The sequence below is a fragment of the Populus trichocarpa genome, chromosome 5 (assembly GCF_000002775.5).
Source record: "Populus trichocarpa isolate Nisqually-1 chromosome 5, P.trichocarpa_v4.1, whole genome shotgun sequence".
Lineage (NCBI taxonomy): Eukaryota > Viridiplantae > Streptophyta > Magnoliopsida > Malpighiales > Salicaceae > Populus > Populus trichocarpa.
The window spans coordinates 836605-860627 of record NC_037289.2 but is presented as its reverse complement, the minus strand read 5'-3'; the positions used below and the strand labels follow the sequence as shown (position 1 = coordinate 860627).

General features: G+C 36.3%; 1 protein-coding gene across 3 annotated transcripts; it reads left to right on the top strand.

The window, feature by feature from the left end:
- The first annotated feature begins 6107 nt into the window (after nucleotides 1-6107).
- Nucleotides 6108-13151, top strand: LOC18098540 (receptor-like protein 13). 3 transcript variants are annotated; one of them, XM_024602111.2, is made up of 10 exons: nucleotides 6108-6540; nucleotides 6677-6820; nucleotides 6946-7092; nucleotides 7218-7364; nucleotides 7490-7651; nucleotides 8927-9085; nucleotides 9451-9588; nucleotides 9949-10083; nucleotides 10155-10301; nucleotides 10704-13151. In XM_024602111.2, exons 1-10 carry the CDS (start codon nucleotides 6177-6179, stop codon nucleotides 12926-12928), a joined length of 3768 nt encoding a protein of 1255 aa, XP_024457879.1. In that variant the 5' UTR covers nucleotides 6108-6176; the 3' UTR covers nucleotides 12929-13151. The 3 variants fall into 3 exon arrangements, with proteins under 3 accessions (XP_024457879.1, XP_052309085.1, XP_024457880.1); XM_052453125.1 differs by lacking the exon at nucleotides 7218-7364 and having other exon boundaries at nucleotides 6109-6540; XM_024602112.2 differs by lacking the exon at nucleotides 9451-9588 and having other exon boundaries at nucleotides 6109-6540.
- The last annotated feature ends 10872 nt before the right edge of the window (nucleotides 13152-24023 follow it).

The window sequence follows — 24023 nt, the reverse complement described above, 5'->3', positions numbered from 1 at the left end:
CTTTCATGCACAATGAATCAGCAGAAGGAATTGTTAATTAAGCTTGGAACCCTGTAACAAACATCTGAGATAGAAACTGCATCAAGGGTTTTTGTTTTTCCTTCAAATTTTTGGCGAAAGAAAAGAGATCAGGATTGGTGATTCTGGAGCAAGAAGCCATGGCCATGATCGCAGTGCAGGTGGTGCTCGAGAAACTGGCTTCCTTTGTAGCAGAAGAAACACGGTTCTTGGGAGGAGTTAGAGGGGGAATCGTTGAACTGCTGGATGATTTGTATAGCATGAAATCTTTCCTTCAGGATGCGGAAGAAAGGAGTGAGAGTGATCAAGGACTGAGAGCCTGGGTCAAACAAGTGAGAGATGTGGCTTATGATGCCGAGGACATTCTTGAAGAGTTCATGCTCCGGTTTGCTCCATCTCACGAGAGTGGTTTTATCCATCATCTTCGCAATTCATATCGTTCCATCCGTAAATTAAGTGCACGGCACCGGCTGGCAGTCCAGCTACAAAGCATTAAAGCAAGGGTGAAAGCCATTTCAGAGAGAAGAAATGCATTTTCTTTGAATAGGATAGATATGCCATCAACCTCCAGTGCTACCGTAGAGAAATGGCATGATCCCCGGTTAGCTGCTCTTTACTTAGATGAAGCTGATGTCGTGGGAATTGAGAACCCAAAACATCTACTGGTTTCGTGGCTTGTAGAAGGAGAAGAAAAGCTCTCCAGTATCTCTGTGGTTGGAATGGGTGGGTTGGGAAAAACAACCCTCGTAAAGAAAGTCTATGACAGCCACCCCATCAGAAGAAGCTTTGATACCCATTCTTGGGTTACAGTTTCCAAATCGTTTGCATCCACGGAGCTCCTACGAGTTGCTCTGCAGGGGTTTCTGGTGACAGCAAACGAACCTGTTCCGGATAATTTGCAATCAATGACTGACTTCCAATTAATTGATGCTCTAAGAAATTATCTATGGAGAAGGAGGTATGTCATTGTTTTGGATGATGTATGGAATGTAAACGCTTGGGAAACAATAAAGTATGCATTTCCTGATTGTAACTGTGGTAGTAGAATTATCTTCACTACACGTTTAAGTAACTTGGCTGAATCTATAGAGAACACTAGTCATGTTTATGAACTCCAAGCTTTATTAGAAAATGAAGCTTGGACCCTCTTTTGTATGAAAGCCTTCAGAGGGGAACATAAGGCTGTATGCCCTCCAGAACTGGAAGAGATGTCTCGAAATATCTTAAAGAAGTGTGAGGGACTGCCACTTGCAATTGTAGCAATAGGAGGCCTACTGTCGAAGAAGAAAAACGGAGGTTTGGAATGGAAGAAAGTCCATGACTGCCTAGCTACAGAATTGAAAAGTAACGACGACCTTGGGAGTCTACGTAGAATACTTCAACTAAGTTACGATAATCTTCCTTACTACCTCAAACAGTGTTATTTGTATTTAAGTGTTTTTCCAGAGGATTATTTGATAAAAAGAATGAAGTTGATCCGGCTATGGATAGTTGAAAGGTTTGTGGAAGAGAAGCAAGGCTTTACAATGGAGGAAGTAGCAGAGGAACACCTAGTTCTAGCATTTTCCCAATCCTCCAAACTAGGTGGCCCTATGTTTTTTTTATTCCCCTTTGAATCAACCTCCAAAAAGTAATTCACATACCTAGGTTCACTTTGACCTAACCTTACAAACACCTTTTCAAACTTTTCAGCAGCTTCTAACATAAGATAAGTTGAATTACATCGAGTTGCAACATCCAAACACAATGATTTCTTACACTTGATATGCAACTTTTCTGCACATTTCTTAAATGCAAGTAGCCTAGAGGGTGAAGATCTCACAAACCAAATTGCATTTCGAATCTTAACAACCGAAACATTCATCTCTTTCAAACCATCACATACAATGAGGTTTACAATGTGTGCACAACATCTAACATGCAAATGTTCATTTGACAATATATTAGTTGACCAATCTTTCATCACATTCTTTAAATATGAAATAGTAACACTATTAGAGCTTGCATTGTCTACTGTAATAGTTAAAAGTTTATCAATCCCCCAATCTAACAAACAATTCTCAATAACTTGACCAATTGTCTCACCCACATGATTGGAAACTTGACAAAAATTCAGAATTCTTTTATGCAAATTCCATTCATTATCAATCCAATGGGCCGTTAAGGACATATAGTTAATGTTTTGGATTGATGTTCATGTATCTGTTGTTAAACATAATCGTTGACCTTTAAGAGCTCTCTTTAATCTTTCCTTCTCTTCAACATAAAGTTTCAAACAATCTCTCATAACAGTGAAACGAGAAGGAATGTCAAATCTAGGCTGCAAGGTCCTAGAAAATAATCTAAATTCCTTACCCTCCACAAAATTAAAAGGCAACTCATCAATTATAACCATTTTCACTAGTGCCTTTCTGCATTCATCATAATCATAACCTATTGCCTTAAGAGTTCCCACACTTCGATCTCCTAATTCACCCCCTACTTTATTAGGTTCTAATACCAAATTGTTTTGCTTCTTATCAACCACAAAATGAAACTTTTTGCATACTTTCAAATGACTCCACATATTACTTGTCCCATTAATAATAGTATGACATGCATAATCCTTTTCACAATAATTACATTCAGCTCTAGGGGTTGTAGGATCACCATCAAGTTTTGTAAAATGATCCCAAATTTATGACTTTTTTTTATCATTAACATTTCTTTTTCTAGATGCAAGGACTTGAAGTTGTTTACCTTTATTTTCCGTGGTGGATACTGCAGTAGTTGGTGTTGGGTTAGTGTTTGAAGTTGGGGCATTGGTTGATGTTAGGATAGTGCCAGTGGATGAAGCATTTTGATTTTGAAGATTTTCCATATGTAATTACCAAATGCAAATATGTTCATTATCACTTGCACAATTCTTTTCAGCACTTAATAAACATAAAGATTAAAATCATGTTTAAAAATTAAAATGAAACAAATATTACAGAAGTAACATGTTAAAATAAGCTTAGAAAATGTGTCAAAACAAGCTTAGAAAATCTATCAATGAGGAAAAATAATTATAGAAGTAACAGAACAATGAATACAAGAATAACATGATTTTAATGAATACAAAATGCCAATCAAGATCATCCAAAACAGAATAATGAATACATTTTACAGAATGACAAAACAAAACCGAATAAAAAAAACCCATCAAAACAAAACTAGTTTGCAGAATCAAGTCAATCAACACAGGCTTATAAACATAATTTTAATCAAACTACTTGGTGTGACCTTATAAATCAACCAACACAGCAACAAAATCAACAATTCATCTGTTTTTAGTAATCAACCAACAAAGCAACAAAATCAACACAGCAACAGGCTATAACAACAGAATCAACACAACAACAACAACAGAAGCAACACAAGTTTACAGTAGCAGATATTGAAATTACATTTACAAAACAACAAAATAAACTGCAAAATTACATGTAAGATTATGAAATTACATGTACAAGACAACTCTAATCCTAAACTGCAAACAATTGTAAGAAGTAAGAACGACAATTTTGATTAAAAATAATCATAATCCTAAACTGCTAAATCTCTTCTATTCAAACAAAGGAAAAAAAAAATCGCTTTAATCACCCAAATAGCTCTAAATTCTAATTTAAACCTAAACCAAAATTCATCACCCAACAAAATTGATTAAAAATAACAATAAGCTTAACTGTATGAATTAATTAGAAAGGAGAAAAAAAAAAATAAAACTCACTGGTTTTGAGAGGCTGAGGAAATCAGGAAACGTCGGTCTGATGGAAACACCGAGTCACCGACAGTGTTGATCCAGTGGAGACTGAGGAAGAAACGTATAAACAATAAGCTTAACTGTATTAAAAATAACAATAACCTTAACCAAATTAATTAATTAATTAATTAGAAATGAGAAAAAAAATTTAAAACTCACTGGTTTTGAGAGGTTGAGGAAACGTCGGTATGATGGAAACACAGACTATTTTGGTCCAGTTGAGACCGAGGAAATGTCAATGGTCGATCTGTGTTTATGTTTTCTTAGTCAAAGGAGAGTGGAGAGGGAGAGGCGAAGAGGCGAGAGGAGACGGGTTGCGGGTGCTCTGGTACGGCGATGGCCTTAGCGGAGGCCGGAGAGGGCGGGGGGCGAGGGGGACGACGGGTGGCTCTGAGTAGTGAGAGGAGAGATTGTTTGAAAATTGAAATTGAAAGGTTTAGGGTTAGCGGAGAGTAAACTGGCGAGAAGAGAGGGGCGTGGCACAACTTTTTCTATTTATACTAGCCTAGCCTAGGGACCATTTTTTGAACCGGTCCGGTTAAACCGGTTTTTGCACTTCAAAACCGAAAACCGAACCGAACCGGGGTTTTTTCTACATAATCTAATCGGTTTAATTGGTTTTATTTTTCGGTTTGGATTTTTTCGAATAATTTATTGTCGGTTTTATCGGTTTACTCGGTTTCTCGATTTTTTTGAACACCCCTATAGATTGATGCAGTGGATAATTGGGAATCTTGACTTCACAGGTCTACGAAGAAGAAAAACAAGTGCTAGTGGATGATGAGATTAACAGTGTGGTTGTGTTTTTTTTAAATAATTTTTCGTGTTAAAATATATATTAATGATATTTTTTTTATTTTTTAAAAATTATTTTTGATATTAGTACATTAAAATGGTTTGAAAACACTAAAAATATATTAATTTAAAGTTAATAAAAAAATAAAAAAAATTTAATTTTTTTAAAAATACTTTTAAAATATAAAAACAAACAGAATTAAAAACTTTTAGAAAATCAAATGTTCGAACAAATGACTTCCCAAGTCTACGAAGAAAAAAACAAAGTAGCTTACACAACAAGTTGGAGGAACACCCCGTTCCACAAGCTTGAAGAAAAACATTAACAGACTAACGAAAATAATTGTGGGGCCAAGATCAAATCAATTGCTCAAACAGTAATCACAATTTATTTTAATTTTGTTAAATTTTTATGTTAAAGAGTTTATGTTGAAAAATAATTTTTAATATTAAAAGTAAGCGGGGTTTGTTTTTTATTTGACTTTAAATATATCAATTAATCATATTTTAGATAATGTTTTCATCAAATAATTCAATATTACAGGATTAAGTTTAGTTAATCAAGTAATTTAACATATAGATAAATTTAACATAAAACTTTTTTTTTTTTTTTTTGCAAGCCATTGATATTGTCTTTCGTTTTCAATTTTATTGGCCCACACGGTGTTTACGATGGTCATCTCTGCCCTAACTTTCTTCATTCAAACACATCAATAATATTTTAATCAATGCATATTTTTCTTCTTTCGTAGTTATATAAATATATTTATAAAAAAGAAAATGAATTTGTTTTGAATGGACTAATATCATTCAGATTAAGAATATTCAAACAATAATTAATATGGAAGTAAATCAGCCTAACAGATAGTTCATTGGGAATCTTGACTTCACAAGTCTACGAAGAAAAAGAAGTGCAAGTGGATGATGAAGCTACCGGGAAATCACTTCATTCCATGAAAAAAGTTGAGGAAGAATTTTTGTATTCCACAAGATCAAATCAATTGTTCAGAACACATGACTTTCCATGTCTATATATGAAGAAAAACCAAAGTAGTTTACGCAACAAGTTGGAGGAATTAACTGTCACTGACAGTGATTGTGGAGCCCTAGACTTGATGCATGCATCTATTGGATCCTCATAAATAAGAAAAAAGACAACCACTCACATGGACTTGGTGCATCTAGTACTGGAACCTAATATGTCAAAAAATAAAATAATGAATTTTCTTAATCACAAACTCACATTGACTTGGTGCATCTAGTGCTTTTTTTTTTAGTATTGTAGTTTAATCACAAATCCACGGAGTAATTTTTTTTTCATTTTTACTATGTGTCAAAGTCAATTGACTGTATGAAGAGAGCCAAAGTGGACAGTATTCACAGTCCCAAATACACATAACACTGCTTAGTTCTCGCTACTGTGCTCATTAACATTCACTATTTATTGAAAAGTTGATTTAAATTGAACAGAATTTATATGTCAAACGTAGTATAAATAGGACCTCTATGGTTGCCCGAATGCACATATGACATAACAAACAACAATATTCTACGTAGTACTTCCTAGAATTATCTATCTAAGATGATGATGAAAAAAATGGGGGCTTGGATGTTGCTAGCATTATTGACTTTGGTTGGCGACTGGTGTGGTCGTTGTTATGGGTGTTTGGAGGAAGAGAGAATTGGTCTCTTAGAGATCAAGCCTTTGTTCGACCCAAACAGCATTTACATGAGAGATTGGGTGGAGTACAGTAGTAATTGTTGTGAGTGGTATGGCATCGAGTGTGATAACACTACAAGGCGAGTGATCCACCTCTCTCTTTGGGATGCAACGGATTTCCTCTTGGGGGATTGGGTTCTCAACGCATCTTTGTTTCTGCCTTTTAAGGAATTGCAAAGTCTTGATTTGAGTTTTAATGGATTAGTTGGTTGCTCTGAGAATGAGGGTCGGTTCAATGCTTCTGTTCTTATAATCATAAAATAAATTCATATCATTGTGTGAATCTTATACTGAAATTACGCTGATGAAGTGGCTAGCTGGTGTTTAATGACAATTATCTTGCTTTGATGTTTCTCTTCCAGGCTTCGAAGTCCTACCATCAAAACTGGAGGTACTTGACCTAACTCGGAACCGATTTAATAATGATAAAGGCATTTTATCATGCTTCAATGGGATTTCCGCTCTCAAGTCTTTGGACCTGTCAGACAATCAGCTGACAGGGTCAGGTAGCTTCTATGATAACCGTTTAATTATTTAGCTTTGAAACATTTTCTTTTCTCCTTGTCATATGATTTAGCTTCTATGCGTTTATTTCCTTCCAATATGCTTAATTTTGAGAAACATCATGCAGGTCTCAAAGTCTTGTCATCAAGGTTGAAAAAGCTGGAGAACCTTCACCTGAGTGCCAATCAATGCAACGATAGCATTTTTTCATCTATAACTGGATTTTCATCTCTCAAGTCTTTGGATCTGTCATACAATGAGGTGACAGGGTCAGGTAGCTTCTATGGTGACCGTTTAATTATTTAGCTTTGAAACATTTTCTTTTCTCCTTGTCATATGATTTAGCTTCTATGCGTTTATTTCCTTCCAATATGCTTAATTTTGAGAAACATCATGCAGGTCTCAAAGTCTTGTCATCAAGGTTGCAAAAGCTGGAGAACCTTCACCTAAGTGGGAATCAGTGCAACGATAGCATTTTTTCATCTATAACTGGGTTTTCATCTCTCAAGTCTTTGGACCTGTCAGACAATCAGGTGACAGGATCAGGTAGCTTCGATGGTGACCGTTTAATTATTTAGCTTTGAAACATTTTCTTTTCTCCTTCTCATATGATTTAGCTTCTATGCGTTTATTTCCTTCCAATATGCTTAATTTTGAGAAACATCATGCAGGTCTCAAAGTCTTGTCATCAAGGTTGAAAAGGCTGGAGAACCTTGACCTAAGTGGGAATCAGTGCAACGATAGCATTTTTTCATCTCTAAGTGGGTTTTCATCCCTCAAGTATTTAAATCTATCAAAGAATCAGCTGACAGGATCATCTACTGGTATCAATAGTAAGTTGCATTCTCTTAAGAAAATTGAGGACTTTATATCTACTTAGTAATTAATGATAGCATTAATTTCATCTCTAAAGATTTATAAATTGTTTTTCTAATAAGACCGGAAGAGATCAAAATTAGGATGATTAAAAATTACTTTTTGACAATTAGGATGATTAAAGGTATTGTTACAGCTGTTATTATGGTCACTGTTAGTGCAGATTAATTACGGTAGCTGGCAGATGCATGGACACGTGTTAGAAGTTGTTAAGAGTCTGTTAGAGTTAGTTAACAATATAATAAATCGTGTAATGCATGTGGGGAAGTATATATGCACGTGTTGGATTACGCACGCAAGAAATAACAGAATCATTCCTCTCTGCTTCATTCTGTTAGTTAACAATACACAAAATGGATACTTCCACTCTATCCTTCTTGACCAAAAAACGCAATCTTAATTAAGGCATAAAATCAGTACCTAGCTTGACGTTGAAGATATCTTTTGAGGGGTTGATATAGACTTGTTTTCGGCGGCATGATGTCGTAAAATGACAGATATTTGGATTTCCTAACCAGGGCGTTTTTGTATTTTTTTTATATGATAACGTTGATACAGTAGCAATTTAGTACTTTTATAAATAAAAATATTATTTTTAAAAAATAATTGACACACGTTTTAGCATGTGAGCTGTTCCATGCAATCTGGGTAATCTGTAAAGGAGTGTTAGGCGGCTAATTATTAATTTTTATTATAATTTTTTCTTAATTTCATTTTTTTTTAAAATGAATTTGGATTTAAAACTTCACATATTGTGAGTTCAGGAGATTAATCTAGATTTAAAAAATTCAATTATAATTGCTTGATTTTTTTTTAACTTAATATTTTTTAAATTTTATCCTTTAATATTTATTTAAATAAAAGAAAAAACCCAGCTTGTGGCATAGCATTGACCAAAACTATCTGGTTTAAATTAGAACTAAAGCTTAAATTATGACGAGGAAAAAAAATGTAAGATTGTATCATGCTCGTTTCTTTTGATTTTTTTTTAATTCGATGAAAATAAAAGTCCAAAGGCCAAAGACCCATGGAGAAGCAATATGATCCAGGCCTTTTTAAGAATTAATTTATATTGGATTTCAATTTGCAAGTTGGGCTATTTTTACTCTTAAATCAATAATTCGGTATTTTTGGAACTTCGGATACTTCTGAGGAGAAGAACGGCTATTATTCATTTTTACAATACACGAAATGGATACTTCCACTCTATCCTTCTGACAATTTTCTTTCAGGTTTTCAAGTGCTAGTTTCAGGGTTGAGGAATTTGGAGGAACTTCATCTTTATTCCAATAAATTGAACAACAACATTTTATCATCTCTCAGTGGATTTTCAACTCTCAAATCTCTAGATTTATCAGACAACATGTTCACAGGATCAACTGGTCTCAATGGTAAAGTTGTAAATCATTCCTACCTTAAGATAACATTCCCTAGTAAGGTTTAATAATTACATGTGTATTAACCCTTAAGTAATTATTTGGATGAAACCTTAAAAAGGCTTTATATAATTAATTCTTTATCGAGTGAAATAATTTGAAACTTACGGACATATACACGCTATTAACTTTTGTTCAATTTCTTAATTTATTTTTAAAATAAATGAAGGTGAATATTTAATTAATAAAATTTTAATATTATATTAAACAATTATTTTAATTTAAAAACTTAAACTATGTCTTGTATATTAACTCTAACATTATAAATGATATAATTATTGTAAATAATTATTATTGATTAATTGTTCTCTCTATCACAGGTTTAAGGAATTTGGAGGAACTTTATCTGGGTTCCAATAAATTTAACGACAGCATTTTATTATCTCTCAGTGGATTTTCAACTCTCAAATCTCTAGATCTGTCAAACAATAGCTTCACGGGATCAACTGGTCTCAATGGTAAAGTTGTAAATCATTTCTACCTCAAGATAACATTCCCTAGTAAGGTTTAATAATTACATGTGTATTAACCCTTAAGTAATTGTTTGGATGAAGCCTTAAAAAGGCTTTATATAATTAATTCTTTAACGAGTGAAATAATTTGAAACTTACGTACATATACATGCTATTAACTTTTGTTCAATTTCTTAATTTATTTTTAAAATAAATGAAGGTGAATATTTAATTAATAAAATTTTAATATCACATCAAAAATTATTTTAATTTTAAAAATTAAGCTATGTCTTGTATATTAACTCTAACATTATAAATTATTTAAATATTGTAAATCATTATTATTGATTGTTCTCTCTATCACAGGTTTAAGGAATTTAGAAACGTTGTATCTGGATTCAACTGACTTCAAGGAAAGCATTTTGATAGAGTCATTGGGAGCGTTGCCATCCCTCAAGACCTTAGATGCAAGTTATAGTAATTTTACACACTTTGGGAAAGGTCAGTGACAGTTTTGGTGCCTAATACAATACGATATTTTATAATATATTGATGGATTTATTTGACCACAGGGTTGTGTAATTCGTCTAGCCTTGAAGAAGTGTTCCTCGATGATTCTTCACTCCCAGCAAGCTTTCTTAGGAACATTGGACCCTTGTCTACTCTTAAAGTCCTATCCTTGGCCGGAGTTGACTTCAATAGCACCCTACCTGCTCAAGGTAATTAAAAAATCTGATCTTTATACAATTCCATGGAAGAACAACAAATCTATTGAAGAACCAGTTGTTCATTAATATTTGACATGAACATAGATATTTGTGTTATATCTATGTTTTATTAAACTAAAAGTTTACTCCTAATGTTACGTATAGAGATTCTCAATCTCTAAAATTTCTCAATCTTAAATTATAGAAAAAACTTTCAATTAAAAAATTTATGAATATCAATAATCTAGACAATTAATCTCTAAAAAAACTAACAAACAAAGTTGTTTAAATAAAATCTAAAACCGACATAGCTATTGAAACAAAAATCAACTAAAACTTTAAAACCTCACTAAGCAATTACATAATTAATATATTCCTATTCCCTTAACATGAACATATGAATATATTCTGCAGGTTGGTGTGAACTGAAGAATCTTGAAGAGCTATATCTCTCAGGAAACAATCTAAAGGGCGTACTCCCTCCTTGTTTGGGAAATCTATCATTTCTACAAATCTTGGATTTATCTCACAATCAATTGGAGGGAAATATTGCCTTTAGTTACCTTTCCCATCTTAAGCAGCTCAGATCCCTCTCAATTAAAAATAACTACTTTCAAGTTCCAATATCATTTGGTTCATTTATGAACCTCTCCAACCTCAAGCTCATTGCATGCGATAACAATGAGCTAATAGCTGCACCCAGTTTTCAGCCTTCAGCTCCCAAGTTCCAGCTTCTTTTCTTTAGTGCTTCAAACTGTACTCCAAAACCACTCAAGGCTGGATTTACAAACTTCCTGCATAGCCAATACGATTTGATGTTTGTTGATCTATCCCACAACAAATTCGTTGGAGAACCTTTCCCATCTTGGCTGTTTGAGAATAATAGAAAGTTAAATCGACTATATTTGAGAGACACCTCAATTACAGGTCCTTTGCAGCTGCCACAACATCCAACACCCTACCTTCAGACAGTAGATATTTCTGGCAACACCATACATGGTCAAATTGCAAGGAACATATGTTCGATTTTTCCACGTTTGAAGAACTTCTTGATGGCTAACAATAGCCTCACAGGTTGCATTCCTCGTTGTTTTGGGAATATGAGCTCTCTCGAATTCTTGGATCTTTCCAACAATCACATGTCTTGTGAACTGCTTGAGCATAATTTGCCAACAGTAGGCTCGTTGTGGTCCTTACAGCTGTCCAACAACAACTTCAGTGGGCGATTACCACCATCTGTGTTCAACATGACTTACCTACTTTACCTCCTTCTAGATGGAAACAAATTTGTAGGAGAAGTACCAGGTACCTTTTCTCTTGAATCATCACTTTTGTGGTTGGATATCAGTAACAATCTTTTGTCAGGCATGCTTCCAAGGGGAATAGGGAACTCTTCAAAAAACCAACTTGATGGAATTGATTTGTCCAGAAATCATTTTGAAGGTACCATTCCAATAGAATATTTCAATTCTTCTGGGCTTGAATTTGTAGATCTTTCTGAAAACAATCTGTCTGGGTCATTACCGTTGGGCTTCCATGCATTAGATTTACGCTATGTCCACCTATACGGAAATAGATTGAGCGGTCCACTGCCATATGATTTTTATAATCTCTCTTCGTTGGTGACATTAGATCTCGGCGATAACAACTTAACTGGGCCCATTCCAAATTGGATTGATAGCCTTTCAGAATTGAGCATTTTTGTTCTCAAATCTAATCAATTCAATGGGAAACTTCCTCATCAGTTATGCTTGTTAAGGAAATTAAGCATATTGGATCTTTCAGAAAATAATTTTTCTGGTCTGTTACCCTCATGTTTGAGCAATTTAAATCTTACGGCATCAGATGAAAAAACTTCGGTTGAACCTGATTGGGGGTCACGAGATTATTGGAGCGAGGAAGAAATGTTTTCATCCATGGGGGGAAGAGGATTTTCTCCTTCTGACACAATGTTGTGGCCAGAGATCAGTGTAAAAATAGCTGTGGAGCTTACAGCAAAGAAAAATTTCTACACTTACGAAGGCGGTATCCTTCGTTACATGTCTGCTTTGGATCTTTCTTGTAACAGATTCACTGGAGAAATCCCGACAGAATGGGGAAACTTAAGTGGGATATATTCTCTAAATCTGTCACAAAATAATCTCACTGGATTGATCCCTTCATCTTTCTCCAATCTGAAGCACATAGAGAGCTTGGATCTTTCTCACAACAACTTGAATGGGAGAATTCCTGCACAACTCGTTGAACTGACCTTTCTAGCTGTTTTCAACGTGTCGTACAATAATTTGTCAGGAAGAACACCGGAGATGAAAAATCAATTTGGTACCTTTGATGAAAGCAGTTATAAAGGGAATCCTCTTCTTTGTGGACCTCCATTGCAAAACAGTTGCGACAAAACAGAATCACCATCAGCGAGAGTGCCTAATGATTGCAATGGAGATGGTGGCTTCATAGACATGTACAGTTTCTATGCCAGTTTTGGTGTGTGTTACATAATTGCGGTGTTGACAATTGCAGCAGTACTGTGCATAAATCCGCATTGGCGACGCAGGTGGTTTTACTTCATTGAAGAATGCATCGACACTTGCTTCTGCTTTTTGGCTATAAACTTTCGCAAGTTGTCCAGATTCAGAAGGTGATTGGGTCTTATCATGAGCGTGTGGGCTGCTTTCTGAATTTGTTGCAATCCTCTGTAGGGAAGCAGTCGCATTCCAAACCAATGGTTGCTCACAACATGTTTAGCAATTTGCCTGTGAGAAGTGTTCCGTCGAAGTGTCTGGTTCTTGTTGCTTAGCCTTTCTGTTTTGACATGACTTGTGTTTGTCCTTGTGCTTATATCCATATTTGTTTGTTTCGTTGTTATGTCTTAATTATGTTGCGTTTTGGTCTTAGATAAGCAACCAACCAATATTTCTTGGCTTCTTGTGATTTCTATATCCCTAATAATATTGGAATTTATTCACAATTGTAATAGTTTACAGTATCGTATTTTCTCAATTAAAAAAATAATTGATAGAACCGAAGGAATGTGGTAAAGCAAAAAATTCGTTTGCTGAAAGAACATAAGTCTAAACTTAAAACAAGGCAATATTTTATTTATTTATTGAATAATCAGTATTTATCTATTTTGGCAATTTTCTCGGCCCTAGCTATTTAAGCCTTACTTGTGGGTTATTTTGAACATCAAGAGTTTATTTCAGATTTTTCTCTCGTGTTGGGTCTCTTTCAAGCCCATTTTGCACTTAATTTTGAATTTTTTTAATTAAATCGGTTTTAAACTTTTATATCAACAATTGGAGTATTGTTTTAAGATTAGATTATTTAATTGTAATTTTTCTGAAAAATACGAGAGTTTTTTTTCTTTATTCCTCTATAATTTCAAGGCTATAAGAGAACCCTAATTCATTCACGCCTCATGAAATTCAATTTGGCCAGTAGTGGTATAAGGAAATGAAAAGGTTGTTAGAAAAGTTAAGATTTTTGAATGTTTCATTTTACAATGTTCACTACTTCTTAACTTCACCTGTTTGTTTCCTGTTCCAATCTTATGCTTGGCTCCTCCAAGCTGCAATTAATTAAGGGGAAATGTAAATATATTAAAGGCTCTAGTCCTATCACATGTCAAAAGATTAGAGAATGAAATGGTTAGAATACTGTTAGTAGCTGTTAGTCTTGTTTGTCAGTTAAGAAAATCAGTTAGTATTGTTTAGTGAAGAATAGATAACGTGAATAAGCTTGCTACTGTAACAATATATAAACTGATGTCAAATAAAGGAACAACATTCAATTAATAAAACAGATAATCAAAACAGAATTTCTTCTTTCTCTTTGTTTAACAGAATTCTTCTTTGCTTTTCTTCATCTCTCTCTGTTCCTTTTTCTGTGTAAATCTTACTATCCTAACAGCTGTATGCCCTCCAGAACTGGAAGAGATGTGTCGAAATATCGTAAAGAAGTGCGAGGGACTGCCACTTGCAATTGTAGCAATAGGAGGCCTACTGTCGAAGAAGAAAAATGGAGGTTTGGAATGGAAGAAAGTCCATGACTGCCTAGCTACAGAATTGAAAAGTAACGACGACCTTGGGAGTCTACGTAGAATACTTCAACTAAGTTACGATAATCTTCCTTACTACCTCAAACAGTGTTATTTGTATTTAAGTGTTTTTCCAGAGGATTATTTGATAAAGTTGATCCGGCTATGGATAGTTGAAAGGTTTGTGGAAGAGAAGCAAGGCTTTACAATGGAGGAAGTAGCAGAGGAATACATTAATGAACTCGTGAATAGGAGTTTTTTTTTGTTATAAATCGGGGCTAAAGCCCAAAATTAAATTAAACGAGGGAACATCGTTCCAATCAAGTCATAGTATAAAAACCAATATAAGCCCTCTAGAGGGTCATTAATAATCGAATCCTTCTTAAAAAGTGGATGCCTGGAAAGCTCAAAGTTAGCAAGCCAATCAACAGTAGCATTCGCCTCCCTGTAAGAATGTTGCACTTGGACTACCTAATCTCTACTTAGAGCTTCACGAGCTCTGTTAACCAAGGCAAAGTTAGTATCAGCTTTCACGGATTGTTTCAAGAGCAGACCCACCACAACCAAAGAATCAGATTTCAAAATAATCTTGCGAAAGCCCAAAGACCAAGCCAACTCTAGCCCTGTAATCACCGTCCATAACTCAGCACGAACTAAAGTACAAATCCCTGTATTAATAGAAAAACCTCTAATCTAAGAGCCCATGCAATCCCTAATTAATCGTCCTGCCGCTGCTAAACCTGGGTTGCCTTTACTACATCCATCTACATTTAATTTCATCCAATTCGGAGGGGGGTAATTCCATCCCACAACATTCATCTTCTTAGAAATCAAAGTATTAAGCTCCTCATGGAGTCCAGCTCCCATTATGTCTTTGGTCAAACCCCAAATAGCCATTAAAGGATGGCCTGCCACTTTTGGAGTCTCCCTAAAAATGCGACAATTCATGTACTTCCAAAGGAACCACACAGTAACACCAAACAAGATTGACCAGCACCAACCTTCCTTCGTATTAACTATGCTTGACAAGTTAAACAGCAACCATACATGTAATGTAATAGCCCGGCTTTTTCAAGCCCAAAACAACAGAAAGTTTTTTTTTTCTTGACACACATCGTGTCGGTAATCGGCGAACATGTTCCCTTCACATCATCAATATATAATCCATACATCAACAACAATCAACATTTCATTTAAAAATGAATCTTACATAAACTTATAATATTATGTTTGCATGATTAGAAGTTCGCATTTAAAATATATATGCATAGTCATGAGTTTGTATTCTATCCTACAAATAGTCATCACAAATTTAATCTAAAAGGATCTAATAATAGTTATACATTCAGTACATTGATTCATATAAAATACATCATGATTTAGAATGCAACTACATGATTCCTTGTAAAAGTAGGTTCCCATGTATCGGGTTTCCTAGGCACCTTGTTGGTATGACGTCCCTACTGCAGTACAAAACATTTACAAGAATGCAATTACTTATTAATAATAATAATAATAACAATAAGAAAATGGTCTGGCATTTTAACGAAGCATTAACATTATCTCATGTTTAAAGCGTGACATTTGTAGTTCCTTCATGTTCTTGGTATACATAACTTGCGGTATATATATATAGACACCAATTCTTGCAATCAACTATAATCTTAAATCCGGCCATTCTTTTAAGACATCATTTGTCGAGGTTAACTATTCACTCACCCCGGCCATCCCCTTCGAATTCCATCAGCCAAAACTAATCAACAGTTTGTCCCGGTCATCCCTTTGGATGCCATTAGCCGAAGCTAATCGTTCATTTATTCCAGTCATCCATTCGGATGCTATTAGCTGAAGCTAATTAATCATTTTTCCCGGTCATCCCTTTAGATGCCATTACCGAAGCTAATCATTCATTTGTCCCGGTCATCCATTCGGATGCCATTAGCCGAAGCTAATCAATAGTTTGTCCCGGTCATCCCTTCGGATGCTATTAGCCGAAGCTAATCAATCGTTTGTCGCCAAAGCTAATCAATCGTTTGTCCCGGTCATCCCTTCGGATGCCATTAGCCGAAGCTAATCAATTGTTTGTCTCGGTCATCCCTTCGGATGCCATTAGCCGAAGCTAATCAATCGTTTGTCAACATTTAAGCATTTGGCAATCTGATATCTGAATTAACACAATACGACAACGTTCATGATAAGGTATTTCATTGTTCAAGGTCATCTCTTCAGATGCCCTTAGCCGAAGCTAATCGTTCATTTATTAACATTTAAGCATTTGACAGTCTGATATCTGAATTAACACAATACAATAATATTCATGATAAAGCATTTTCATTATTCAACATTATTTAAAAGGAAGGTGAAAGTCACCTACCAGCAATAGAAGCTCTACTCGTGCTCCCTTGTTGTTGCTGTTGCACCACATCGGTGGTCCCTCCTGCAGTCACAGACTCATCTCATAAATTTTCCTCATTCAAGGATATGTTTTATAATAATCATATCAATAGCTAATAAATCTTTCTTTATATCTTATGTTTTTCTCATTACACCCATTAATGTTGTCATCCTTTATCCAACCATAGTTATCATTCCTTCAGGCCGATATTATAGAGAATCCATATTCATCCATTACTCATATGTTACTTTCTTATGCATGTTCATATCCTCATAATAACATACATACATATATCATGTATATTTTCAGAGTTAGTATCTCAATGTGCAAGTGTTCGTATGACTCAATTCCTTTATATAATATTCACGTGAAAGTCTACTGTTACTGTTTGACTTTTCCAACCGTTACTGTTTGACTTTTCCAATTGTTACTGTTTGACTTTTCCAACCGTTACTGTTTGACTTTTCCAACTGTTACTGTTTAGACATTTGAACTGTTACTGTCTACACTTTGAACTGTTACTGTCTAGACATTGAACTGTTACTGTCTACACTTTGAACTGTTACTGTCTAGACATTTGAACTGTTACTGTCTACACTTTGAACTGTTACTGTCTACACATTGAACTGTTACTGTCTGAACACTCATCAGATTTTTTACTATATCTAGACTTATAGAACTCTGTTTCAAGCGAGATTAGTCTCGTTGGAAAGCTAATACACGAGGCTACAAGTTCTTTGAAGGAAGGAGAACCCAGTTCTGCCTTTGAAATAGTTAAAATTGCTCATCAACAAACACTACCCTACAGGGTCTGTCAAGACCCAATCTCGGTTGATGACCCATAACTGGGGTTCTACAGCTCCACATGGAGCAAGACCAATTTCTTAGTTAGCTAACATCTAAAAGTACAATTACTATGAGAAACTTGATCTTAATTCTCTCATCCTTCTACTCAAATTCTCTCCAAAAGTTAGGAGACGAATCTGTCCAGATTTATCAACCTTTCCATTTACACACAACATCCACAATTTAACCTTTTCTCTATAATCTCAATCCCCTAGTCATATCACATATCGTTTAAGACTGTAAAAAAAATATCTTTATAAGAGCCAATTTATCTTATTTATTTCAATCTTCCCTCTTAACGTCAAAATAAAACATTCTTGTCGATTTTACAAACTTTCCAAACAATATTCTTCTAAACACAATCCTTGACACAGTTCCTATAAACCATAAATAACAAATGAATAATATTCCAAACAATCTATACTGTCAAGTTATAATGCATTATTATGAGTATAACATATCCAAATATTAACTTCATCAAATGGTGAAATTTCCAGAAACATGGGTTTAACCGAACTGACCTCAAACTTGCAGACCTACTGTGCGAGATACACAACTTCTATACCAAATGTTTGTTTCAGATCTCCACCGTTTAGAATCTAGACAAAATCAGGAAGAACAACATATCCAACATACTTACAAGCGCTCCATACACTACACAAAAATATAAGGAGATAAATGGTTCCCTTGACGAATTCCTCTAGTGGGGAGGAATTTTTTAAAAGGAATCCCATTCCACAAGACGCTTAAGGATGTAGTTTCAATGCACTTCATAATGAGATCCACTATGCTTCTTGGAATTCCTATTAATGTAAGAGTGTCTCTAATAAAATAACGGAGCCTATCATAGGCTTTTTCCAAATCCACTTTAATAGCCATCACCCCCTTTTTTCTTTTTTAATTGCGCATAGAGTGGATAATTTCCCGTGCTATAACGATATTATCAACAATCTGCTTACCAGGAACAAAGCGGCTTTGGTTCATAAAAACAAGCTTCTGCATAAGTGGCTTTAACCTGTTAACCAAAAGTTTTGTGAGGGTTTTATAAATTACATTACATAACCCTATTGGCCTGAATTGGTGGATATATTCAGGTTTTGGAACTTTGGGAATGAGCACCAAGTATGAATGAATCACCTCCGCAACCTCCTGTTTGTTGGCAAAAACCTCCTTAATGAACCTACATAGATCACCCCCCACAACACTCCATTGGGTCTGGAAGAAATAAGGTTGGAAACCATCAGGGCCGGGAGCTTTAAGAGGTTTCATATCAAAGATAGCCTTGCGAATCTCCTCATCCGAAACCTTTTCAAGAAGACCAGTACTGTAACTATTCTCCAAGTCAGAGAAAGCCGAAAAAAAGGAAATCTCATCATTTGGAACCTCATCTTCCATGAACAAGTGTTTATAAAAATCTACTGTCAACTTTTTGAGTTTATCTTCTTCCCACACCCAATTGTTACCAGAATCTTTCAGACACCCAATCATGTTCCTCTGTCTCCTAATAATAGTTTTTGTATGGAAGTAAGATGTGTTTCTATCCCCAAAATTAATCCAATTACACCGATACTTTTGAGCCTAAAAAATTTCTTCTTGTTGTAGAATCTGATTGTATTCCTTCAACAGAGTCTTCTATAGATTAATTAAAAAACTGTTATGTCCCCCATTCAAATGCTTTTGAACTCCTCCAAGCCTAGCCAGAACTCTCTTCTTACGCTGAAAAATACTCCCAAAAACTTCCCAATTCCAATCCTTCAACTTCAAAGTTAGATTATCTAAGGCAGTAATGAAGTTTGAACTAGACCTCCATCCAGTCTTTAACAAATCCGCAAAGGAATCATGTGTTGTCCATGCCACTTCAAAACAAAAGGGTCTAACAAGTTTCTGACCATTGTCACACTTGGTCATAAAATCAGCTAATAATGGGTGATGATCTGATTTCACCCTAGGCAGTACACGTATACTAAGCTCTGGGAACTGGATTCTGAAAGATTGATTACTAAAACCTCTATCTAACCTCTCGAATACTCTCCCGTAACCTCTATTTTCTGCCACTCTCCAGGTAAATTTAGGTCCCAAACTACCCAAATAATTTAACCCACACTTTTGCACCCGCTTATTAAACCTCAAACATCTCCTCATATCTATTGGTGCACTCTTTTCTGCCGCCCTCATAATCTCATTAAAATCACCTACAATCATCCACGGTAATGATATAGAGCTCGCTAAATCCTTGATATCCTCAACAAGCTCTTTTTAATTGATCATTCGGGTTGGCATATACAAAGCTACATAGCCAAGGACATGAACCCCCTTCATCAAAGACCACATGAATGATGCGTTCATTCCTACGTGGGTAAATGCATGGGGCAGGGACGTGGGACGAATAAGGAATGAGTCTTTGTTAGTTACTAGTAACGTGGGGTGAATGAAGAATGAGTCTTTGTTAGTTACTGGTCATGGCTGAAAACTAGTGTAGTGGGAGGAGTATTTCCTTATTATTAGCTTCATATTGTTAGTGCTTTCCTATTCTTAAGCAGGTAGTTTATTCTTCTCAGTTTAGTCGGCTATAAAATATAGTCAATAGGTTGTTTTGAATTATGCAGAAAATAAATAACATCCTTCCTACTCCGTCTCTTCTTCCCTTCTGTCTTGATTCTTTCATAGTTGATAGAAAATTACTTATCAATTGGTATCAGAGCCTGGTTTCAACATGGACACCAGAGGAAAATCTAATGCTGAGTTCCGCAGTGAGGTCAATGAAGCTTTGGCTAGACACGAAACCAACTTCGATCAGGTGCATGGCACTTTACAAACGATACTGACTGAGTTACAAGCCTTACGCGTCTCTAGGAGCCCAAGAATGAATCCTCCGGAGTTGAACCCATTTGCTCCTGCTGAATCATCAGGCCACAACTCAGGAAACCATCAATCTTCACTTAAACTGAATTTTTCAAAATTCAGCGGGGAAAGATCCTATGGGGTGGATTTACAAATCTGAGCAGTATTTTGAGTACAATAACGTCCCACCTGTTCAACGAGTACCGCTTGCATCCTTCCACCTAGAGGGAATAGCCTTACAATGGTATCGATGGATGACTAAATTCCAGGGACCATTAACATGGGAAGAATTCACCAAAGCCCTTCTCCGATGTTTTGGCCCAACTGATTTTGAAGACCCCTCTGAAGCTCTTTCAAGACTGCGACAAACTTCTACCATTGCAGCCTATCAAGAAGAGTTTGAAAAACTCTCCCATCAAGTTGATGGCCTTCCAGAAACCTTTCTTATCGGCTGTTTCATTGCAGGTCTAAGAGATGACATTCGCTTGGATGTCAAGATTAAGCATCCAACCACACTATCAGATACCATCGGTGTCGCAAGGTTGATTGAAGAACGAAACCAACTTCAAAAGAAGGTGACACACCCTTTCCGGATCCAACCAACCGCAACTACAACAAAGCCAAGCATGAGTAATACTGTCGGGGTGCTTGGACCTCCACCAAATCTGCGGCAGAGCATGAATTCCACGTCAAATGCCAGACGTATTTCCACCCAGGAAGCACGAGAACGGCGAGAAAAAGGTTTATGTTACTATTGTGATGAGAAATTCAGTCCGGGTCATCGCTGCTAACGACCCCAATTATTCATGATTTGTGACTCAAATGATCAGGAGTCTGTGGAACAATCGGAGATACTACCCGCTGCAGAGGACCAGGAAGCTTTTCCTGAAATTTCCTTCCATGCAATTATAGGTACGTCTCACCCCCAAACCCTTCGGGTGATGGGAAGATTGAGGAGCAAAGAAGTCATGGTATTGATAGACGGTGGAAGCACACACAATTTCATTGATCAGTCCATAGTCCACAAATATGAATTACTTGTGATTCCTGATAAAAAATTCCAAGTGACAATAGCCAATGGGGAGAAGATAGATTACACTGGATTGTGTCCATCACTCACCATCTTGATACAAGGACAGATTGTTACAGCAGATTACTTTATTCTTCCAGTAGCAGCGTGCCCAGTAGTGTTGGGCGTGCAGTGGCTGGTGACACTGGGACCGGTGGAGACCGATTACAAGAGACTCATAATGTCTTTCAAAAAAGATGGAAATTTATATGTGTTCCAAGGGCTGAAACAATCCGGCCTACAAGAGTTGACAGAGAAGGAGTTCAATACTATGTACGTATCTAGCCAATTCTTTGCTATCATTCCAGTAGGCTCTACTACCCAGCCAAAGTCACAATCCTCTGAAATAGCCCAACTCTTATCCAATTTCTCTCACGTTTTCAACCCTCCTACAGCCTTACCACCTAAACGACCACATGACCACCAAATTATGCTGCAGCCCAACATCCAGCCAGTCAATGTAAGACCTTACAAATATCCATATTATCAAAAGTCTGAGATTGAACGGATGGTAAAAGAGCTACTACACGCAGGGTTCATACGTCCCAGCCATAGCCCATTCTCTTCACCGGTCTTGTTGGTCAGGAAAGCAGATGGGGATTGGCGTTTCTGCATAGACTATTGAGCTCTAAATGATCTTACCATCAAGGATAAATATCCTATTCCAGTCATCGATGAACTTCTTGACGAATTACATGGAGCCAAATTTTTTTCCAAGCTCGATCTTCGTGCAGGTTATCACCAAATCAAAGTACAGGAAGAAGACATCCCTAAAGGCCACTATGAGTTTGTTGTCATGCCGTTTGGACTTACTAACGTACCTGCAACCTTCCAAGGTCTTATGAATGATCTCTTTCGTTCTCATTTACGGAAATTCATTCTTGTCTTCTTTGATGACATTTTGGTGTATTCAAAATCTTGGGAGGATCATTTAAGTCACCTCCACACTATTTTGACAATCTTGTCTACTAACATTTTATTGGCAAAGGAATCTAAATGCAGGTTTGGGGTTACTTCAGTGGATTATTTAGGCCATGTTATATCAGAACAAGGAGTTTCTGTCGATCCGTCCAAAATCATAGCAGTTCTGGAATGGCCTACTCCAACCACCGTTAAAGGGGTCCGAGGATTTTTGGGTTTAGCCGGGTACTACCGAAAATTTATTCGGAATTTTAGTACCATTGCTGCTCCCCTCAACCAGTTGTTATCCAAGGATGGTTTCAAATGGAACGATATGGCAGAAAAGGCGTTCAATGATTTGAAACAAGCATTAACATCTCCTCCCGTTTTGGCTCTACCAGATTTTACACAGCCGTTTGTCATTGAGTGTGATGCTTGCGGAGTTGGCCTAGGAGCTGTGCTGTCTCAAAACAATCGTCCCATAGCTTACTATAGTGAGGCTCTGAAAGGTTCAACGCTAATTCTCTCTACATATGAAAAAGAGATGTTAGCAATTGTGAAGTCCATTAAGAAATGGAGACCCTACTTGCTTGGCAAACCATTCATTGTGCGCACAGACCAACAAAGTCTCAAATATTTGTTGGAGCAGCGCATTACTACACCAGCTCAGACTCGTTGGTTACCGAAGATTATGGGATATGACTATATTATCGAGTACAAGAAAGGAGTTGACAATCAGGCAGCTGATTCTCTTTCACGGGTAGCTGAATGTCAGTTTCTTTCCATCTCTACTCCACATGTTGATTGGTGGCAGAAGCTTCAATATGAAGTGTCACATGATCCATTCTTTACACCTTTGGCTGACAGTACAACTTCCACTGCTGCATTTTCATACCAAAATGGAGTTTGGTTCAAAAAGGGTAAGATTTATTTAAGTCCCACTTCTTCTTTACTTCAAGATATCATTACAGAATGTCATTCTTCTCCTACGGGAGGACATTTTGGTTATCATAAAACCCTATCCCGACTCAAACAAAGCTTTTCCTGGCCGCAAATGCGTGGCACAGTCAAAGAATTTTTGTGAAGCTGTGATGTTTGTCAGCGATACAAGACAGATTCCATGCGACCTGCTGGATTACTTCAGCCTCTATCAATTCCTGACAGGATATGGGTTGACATATCCATGGATTTCATTGAAGGGTTACCACCATCCAGTGGTCATACGGTGGTTATGGTGGTTGTTGATCGTTTGTCTAAATATGCACATTTTGTTCCCATGAAACATCCATATACAGCTACCACGGTTGCACAAGCCTTCGTTTCTCACATAGTCCGGCTGCATGGAATTCCAGCTTCAATAGTTAGTGATCGGGACAGAGTATTTATTAGTTCTTTTTAGCGCACACTGTTTCGACTTCAGGGCACGAAGTTAGGCATGAGTTCAAGTTACCACCCTCAAACAGACGGGCAGACTGAGGTGATTAATCGTGTCTTGGAGCAGTACTTGCAGTGTTTTGCAGGGGACCAACCACGCAAATGGATTGACTGGATTCCATGGGCACAATTTAGTTATAACACCTTAGTCCATTCAGCAACCAAAATGACACCATTTGAGGCAGTGTATAGAGTTCCACCTCCAACCTTATTGAT